This window comes from Cynara cardunculus, unplaced genomic scaffold, assembly GCF_001531365.2.
Source record: "Cynara cardunculus var. scolymus isolate 2C unplaced genomic scaffold, CcrdV1 Un_Scaffold_4413, whole genome shotgun sequence".
Classification (NCBI taxonomy): Eukaryota; Viridiplantae; Streptophyta; class Magnoliopsida; order Asterales; family Asteraceae; genus Cynara; species Cynara cardunculus.
Genome location: NW_020201887.1, coordinates 23,608 through 31,531, shown reverse-complemented (window position 1 = coordinate 31,531; position 7,924 = coordinate 23,608). Strand labels below are relative to the sequence as shown.

The following is a 7,924-nucleotide window of genomic DNA, read 5'->3' as shown; positions in this document are numbered from 1 at the left end:
GCAATTTTGAATTAAAATATTAATGTAAGGATATTTTTGGTATTTTAAACTTTCCTCCCTCCTCTCTTCTCTCTCCGGCCACCGTCCTCCGGCCACCGGCCACCGTCCTCCGGCCACCGGCCACCGTCCTCCGGTGATACTACAATGGTATCACAATGCATCATATATGTGCTTGGGTATCACATTAATGTCGTTTGTTTGGTCGATCGAAGATGTAACACAGTGGTATCACTATGGATCTTATATATGATTAGGTATCACAATGTATCTTTTGTTTAACAGAGTCAATATTTTTAGGTATCACAATGTATCTTTTGTTTAACAGAGTCAATATTTTTAGGTATCACAGTGGTATCATAGTGGTATCACCGGAGGACGGTGGCCGGAGGACGGTGGCCGGAGGACGGTGGCCGGAGGCCGTAGAATGGTGGCCGGAGAGAGGAGAGATGAGAGTGGAGAGTTTTAAAATACCAAAAATATCCTTGCATTAAGATTTTAATTTAAAATTACCAAATTTATAAATTTCCTAATTTATCTATTGATTTGTGGTTAATATTGGTTCTCACAGTTACCACAAACAACTCAGTTCTCCCTTAAATAGGCCCCTATATATATATATATATATATATATATATATATATGTATGTGTGTGTGTGTGTGTTTTGGAGGTTTTTTTGAATGGAGAATCAGGAGTAGAACATTTTTTAACAAAAGAAATCACTCTTTAAGGAATATAAAAATGTGTCAACTTAAAATTGGCTTCTTGTACGTATAGTTTGTTAGTCAATTGATACAAAACACACATCTAAAAACTCCCAAAAAAATAAAAATTGTGTTATGTTCTATTTAAGCTTAGATCTTGAAAAAGCCAATGTGGTCTCTTGCTATCTTGATTGTACAATGTGCTTGAATTTGCCAAATTCGTTTTCGTTGTGACCTCAGAGTCGTTGTCTCCGGTTTGATGGAGACAGCTTTGTGATCTTCTTATACTAGTGCTAGGTCCAATACTTAACGTTAGTTCCACATCATTACATCCCGTTTGGTCCCCGCTACTCTCTCCATATAACGTGCATTCCTTGGCGTGTCTTGAAAGATCAACACCTAAATCTTCATTCCCATTGTCCGTAGTAGCATTTGGAACAGACGTAGTATCTAGTTTAGTATCGTTTCTCAAAGTACTTATCAGATTCTTTTGGACATGATACAACCGATGAAGTTCCCTTACCTATACAATAAATTCACCGAATAAAAATAGAGTTAACAGAATTACAGATGTTATACCAACGTTCAACGATAATGTATGGTTGAAATCATGCATGGTTTCTTACGAAAAGCTAGGTTCTTGCTTGTATATGATGTCCAGAATTTAATGAGGTGAATGTTTACAGTTTGTTATCACATGACAAATAAAAACAAACACCATGTACAAACCTGATGTCTGAAAGTATCTTCATGCTTCAACATTGTCTGTTTGATGAATTCTAGATGGTGGTTTTCGAGCATGGTTATTTATCGATCGAGTCGATCTCGAAGCTAACAATACCAACAAAAGGCACGTCTAATGATTCTTTGAGATATGTTCTTCCACGAATCGATACCCAGAAATGTCAATTTGTTGCTAGTTGAAAAATGGGCATGCTCTAGTTTTCTTCCCATGTCTACAAGAGCTGTGCAGAAATGATGAATTTATATCCAAAAATGGTACAAAAAGATATACCAAAAACAAAACTACAATAAAGTCGAACCAGTGCTCTGACAATAGCAATTTTTTATAATTTACTTTTGTTATTTATCTTAACTGCATCTTGAAATGCATCATAGTGTTGTAACGTACAATCGAATAATGCATATAAAAAAGTAAAATCTACTGTTTCAAGGTGGATTATATTGAGATATAAGGCACTAGTGAAAAGTGGAGACAATTGGTAGTTGAACCCAAGTCAGAAATCTTTGAGGACCAAAAGTCAAAATTCAACCACCATGGATGATTTGAGTCATAACTAACCCAATGAAGAACAAAAAGTCAAACTAGATCGCAAAGCCAACATCAAAATTTGCGCGTACTCGAAACCACTTAGGACATTGCCAGAAGCAAAATTGAGAGTGGGGCTAGCTATAGCTTTATTTGGATATCTATTTTTCTTTTTATTAACCTAAATATCCAATACGTTATGAGAGTCAATTGATTCCAGACGACCACCCGTTTTGTGGGTAATCCGGAGCCATCGTATTTGCATCTCCGTGACCACAAAAAAAGATTATTATATTCGAACCTAAGACTTCTAGACACTTTTGATCTTTAGAGCTCAAACTTAAATCAATCAAGCACAACACTTATGGTTAGATCCAATCTTTTTTATTGTTATAAATCACTTATAAGTTATAATCTAGTTATTTGAAAAGTTGTTTCAAGTAAGATTTAATAATTTATAATAAAACTTTTTATTTCTCTCTCTCTTATATTTACATAAATGACCATATTCATTTAGATAATTTTAAATTATTATCTAACTTATCAACTAATTTTATCAAATACAATTTACTTATTAGTTATCTTAATAAAATAACAACTAATGTATTAGTTAATAATTAGTTTTTCAGATAAGAATTAGTTTTTTTAAGGTATTATCATTTATAAAACTAATGTTCTTGAATTCAGAAATATTGTTATGCTAAAAGAATTTCCTAGAAAAGCACACATAACCATCTATGCTACAAATTCTTAATCAATATATATGTATGAGACGTGAATAAGGGCCGTTTACCATACACTTACCCGGTAAGTGCTTACTAATAAATTTAACATTATCATTTACTTACCGAATAAGATTTTAGTTCACCAAAATGGTATCGTATGTAACAATTTACCCGGTAAGCGCTTACCGTGGTAAGAGTCGTCGTCTTCACTTACCGGGTAAGACTTTTGGTCTTTGTCTCGCTCTTACCGGGTAAGATTTTTTATCTCTACTATATTCATCCGGTAAGGTAAGATGATTTGGTGTTCACTTACCCGAGTAAGCGTTTGATAAATGGCTCTTAAGTTTTTAAATGGTGTGAGGTGTGGTGTGACGATGAGCTCAAACCTTAATTAACCCTTACATGTCAAGATGAGGATGCGGTGTTTTTCTAGGTTTGACATAAAGCGACAAATTTATATGTCATATGTACAATTATATATACATAGGTTTTTTTTTATTTACTATTCAATAATATAATGATATTAAATCTTTTACCTTCATAATACAATAAGAAAAATGGATTAAGGCCCAATAAAATCGAATAAATCCGCATATAACACACACACATTATCTATACATTCACATATATACACATACATTTAAACATATATACATCAATCCAATCGTGGTTAGCAACCAGTACACATCGTGTATATATATGTATATAACATTGATCAACGGGTATATATACATCCCAGTACACATACAAACGTCGTGTAAACATATGTATATAACACGGACTGACGGGTATATATACTTATAACACATGCACATGTATACATACGCTACCTAAACATAAAAATGTGTACATGTAACACATAAAAATCAAGAAAATCAAGAAAATAGGACAATTCCCTCGCTGATCAGCGAGGGAATTGGCAAAAATTAGTTTCCCTCGTTGATCCCTCGCTGAGGGATTTTCCTATTTTTCCTATTTTCTCATTTTTATGTGTTATATGTACATATTTTTATGTGTTGGTGTCGTATGTATACATGTATATGTGTTGTTTGTGTATATAATAAAACCGAATAAAGCCCATTAATTAAGTCCTAATAAAATCGAATTAAGCCCATTAAGGCCTATTAAACCAAATAAAGTCAAATAAAATTGAATAAAGTTTATTAAGGTCCGATAAACTCAAAATAGCCTTGTAAATGAATTAAGGCCCAATAAACTGAACAAAGCCCAGTTAAATGGGTTAAGACCCAATAAAATTGAACATGAATACATACAATACCTACATATAAAAATGTGTATATATAACACATGAAAAAAAACAAAAAAAATAAGAAAATAGAATAATTCCCTTGCTGATCCCTCGCTGATCAGTGAGGGATCAACGAGGGAATTGGCAAAAATCAGATTCCCTCGCTGATCAGCGAGGGAACAGCGAGAGAATCTGATTTTCGCAAAAAAAAATTATTTTTTAACTATTAATTTAATTGCTTATTAACTTTTAATTATTGATTATTAAATTTTCTGTTATTTATTAGAATATTACAAAAATTAATTAATAAATTAATTAATAAAACTGAATAAAGCCCATTAAGGCCCATTAAAACCGAATAAAGCCCATTAAGGCCCATTAAACCGAATAAAGTCAAATAAAACTGAATAAAGTTCATTAAGGCCCGATAAACTCAATGAAGCCCGGTAAATGGATTAAGGCCCAATAAAACCGAACAAAACTCAGTTAAATGGGTTAAGACACAATAAAACCGAATAAATCCGCATATAACACACACACACACACACACTATCTATACATTCACATATACACATATTTTTAAACATATATACATCGAGCCAATCGTGGTTACCAACCAGTACACATCGTATATATATATATATATATATATATGTATATATATATATATATGTATATAACATTGACTGACAGGTATATATACATATAACACATACAACGTCGTGTAAACATATGTATATAACACGGGCTGACGAACATATATACTTATAACACATGCACATGTATACATACACTACCTAATATAAAAATGTGTACATGTAACACATAAAAATCATGAAAATCAAGAAAATAGGACAATTCTCTCGCTGATCCCTCGCTGATCTGCGAGAGATCAGCGAGGGATTTTCCTATTTTCTTGATTTTCTTGATTTTTATGTGTTGGTGTCGTATGTATAAATGTATATATGTTGTTTGTATATATATATATATATATATATATATATATTGTGGATGCTAACCGCGATTTGTATTATATGTACACATGTGTGTGTGTGTGTATATATATATATACATATATATATGCTTACATGATGTTGTAATTGTTATAGATATATATACTCGTCAGTTTGTGTTATATACATATGAATACACGATATGTATAGATGTGTGGTGGTTAGTAACCACGATTGGATAGATGTATATATATACTCGTTGATTTAGTTTTACTAGGCTTTATTCGATTTTACGAGGCCTTAAGAGACTTTATTCGGTTTTGTAGGGCCGTAATCCAATTTTCTTGGACTTTATTTGGTTTTATTGGGTCTTAGATCCAATTTCTTGGACTTTATTCGGTTTTATTGGGCCTAATGGGCTTTATTCGGTTTTATTGGGCCTTAACCTATTTTAATAGATTTTGTTCAGTTTTATTAGGCCTTAATCCATTTACTGGGCTTTATTGTGTTTATCGAGCCTTAATGGGCTTGATTCGGTTTTATTGGGCCTTAATGGGCTTTATTTGGTGAAGTTGGGCTTTAATGTGATTTATTCGGTTTATTGAGCCTTAATGGCTTTATTCGGTTTTATTGGGCCTTAAGGGACTTTATTCGATTTTATTGGGCCTTAATGGACTTTATTAGATTTTATTGGGCCTTAAGGGACTTTATTAGGTTTTATTGGGTCTTAATCCATTTATCGGGCCTTAATGGGCGTGATTCTGTTTTATTGGGCCCTAATGGGCTTGATTCGGTTTATTGGGCCTTAATGGGATTTATTCGGTTTATTGGGCCTTAATTGACCTTATTCGGTTTTATTGGGCTTTAATCCATTTATCGGGCCTTAATGGACCTTATTCGGTTCTATTAGACCTTAATGGGCTTGATTCGGTTTTATTGGGTCTTAATGAGATTTATTCGGTTTAATGTAATAATTAATAATTAATTAAATTTTTAGTTATTAATTATAAAAGTAATTAAATAAATTAAATAATTTAAAAAAATACCTTTTTAGCAACGGAATTTCCTTCGAAAATCCGTCGCTGATATCCACCTATAAATAAAAGTCATCTAGGTCAAGCCTCCATTATCAGATCAATACCACCATTTCCTTCCCGTCGCTACCGCCACGAGATCGATCGGTCGATCGAGAGAAAGAGGTACCAAGATCGCCGACCACCACCGTTTACGAGCAACACCAAATCGCCGACCCCGTTGCTAACCACCACCGCCTTCCCGTCGCCGACCACCACCGTCTTCGAGCAACACCAAGTCGCCGGACCCGTTGCCAACCACCACCGCCTTCCCGTCGCCGACCACCACAGCCTTCCCACCACTGTCGTCTCCATTTCCGACCACTACCGCCTTCCGACCACTGCCGTCTCCATTTCCGACCACCACCGCCGTCTCTGTTTACTTAGGTTTGTTTTGTTTTAATGATTTTTTTGCTTATGTTTCTTAAACAGGAATGTTACTGTATGTTTAATAATTCTTGTTCATAATTTGATCGGATATGTATGGATTGCATTTTCTTTCCTAAAGGTCATTCTGGGTGAGCCGCCCCTTACACAAGCACTATATGTCTTATCATACGTAACCGCAAAGGAATGTCTTTCGAGTTATGACACACCTTTTTGAACACTGAACGTGAATTGAGAATAAATTTCAAATCAATAACGATAACTTATACTTTATGCATTAAAATTTGTAATTTTGGCTTATATATATAATTACTGTTAGATCAACAACTTACCAAAATGTATGTTTTAATGCACCAATACAATCAAAATGGGTAGTTTGTTTGACTTTTCATTAAGTTCTATATTGATAAAACTGTTTGTGTGAATTAATCTGTCCGTATAGGTTAAAAGTATTTTTATTTGAAAGGATTTTTCATAGATGAAAGTAGCATGTCATTTAATTGGGAGCAACAAGTTTGGATATTACTTTGGCTCTATGCACAAACCTCTCTCTAGACAGACTTCTATTTTATTAAGTTATTACCAAATATTCATGTGTAGCTGACCGAATAAGTTGAGAGTCATATTAAACTTATTAAGTTGCTATCAAATGGTCCCTAGATCATCCTTCCTAGGTCCTTCTTACGGCCAAGATTGACATATAAATAAGAATAAGGTACAAATCGTAAAACATATGGTACAAGTTCCTTGAGAAATATTGTTGTGAATCTAGAAATTATTGCAGTGGAAAGCAAATGTATGCATCCACATTTATGAATACAAAACTAAAATGGCATGATCCATATCAATAACATAATATATACCTGGCAATAAAAAGTGTGGCAGATGAAGACCATTGAAGGTTACGACACCTGAATTGGCAGCAGATCTCCCTCACCGGAAAAATCTTGAAAAGAACCAATCTGGAAAATTATCCGGCGAGTGCCGGTTTGACCAAGAATGGTTCCAAAGAAAAAGGGGCAGAATTGAAGGGTTTGTTGGAGTCCCCTAGCTAAACTTTGAGATTTGTTTCACAAAGCAACAATGTTTGTAGCTAGGATGATCAATGATTTATGGATGTATACATATACATATACATATACATATATATATATATATATATATATATTAATTATTATTATGCATGAAACATACTATACTATACTACAGCTGCTCTCTCTCATCCACAGCGGCACAGCCTGTCAATATTCTTCAGTTTTATATATATATATATATATATATATATATATATTCTTGTGTATAATTAATTAAGGTTGTATTTTTAATGTACCATGTGTATCTTTTGAATCTTGATAGGTTTGGGACCCATTTCAGGAAACGATATTGCCGGTTTTCATTAGAATACATTGAAATTTTGTATGGATATGAAATTACTGGAGGGTCAGCTGGGAGATGCAGAAAGTTTCAAAACTTGAGTATTTATTGTTTTGGTATAGGCCTGCATGTCAACAATATATTCACCGCAAATTAGGGATGTTCAAACCAAAACTAATTTTTAATTATTT

At 33.5% G+C, this 7,924-nt stretch overlaps 1 protein-coding gene across 1 annotated transcript; it reads right to left on the bottom strand.

The window, feature by feature from the left end:
* Positions 1-750: 750 nt before the first annotated feature.
* Positions 751-7,414, bottom strand: LOC112504035. Its single transcript, XM_025108007.1, has 3 exons — positions 7,223-7,414; positions 1,432-1,667; positions 751-1,225 (listed from the first exon to the last, which is right to left on the bottom strand). Exons 2-3 carry the CDS (start codon positions 1,501-1,503, stop codon positions 836-838), a joined length of 462 nt encoding a protein of 153 aa, XP_024963775.1. The 5' UTR covers positions 1,504-1,667; positions 7,223-7,414; the 3' UTR covers positions 751-835.
* Positions 7,415-7,924: the final 510 nt, after the last annotated feature.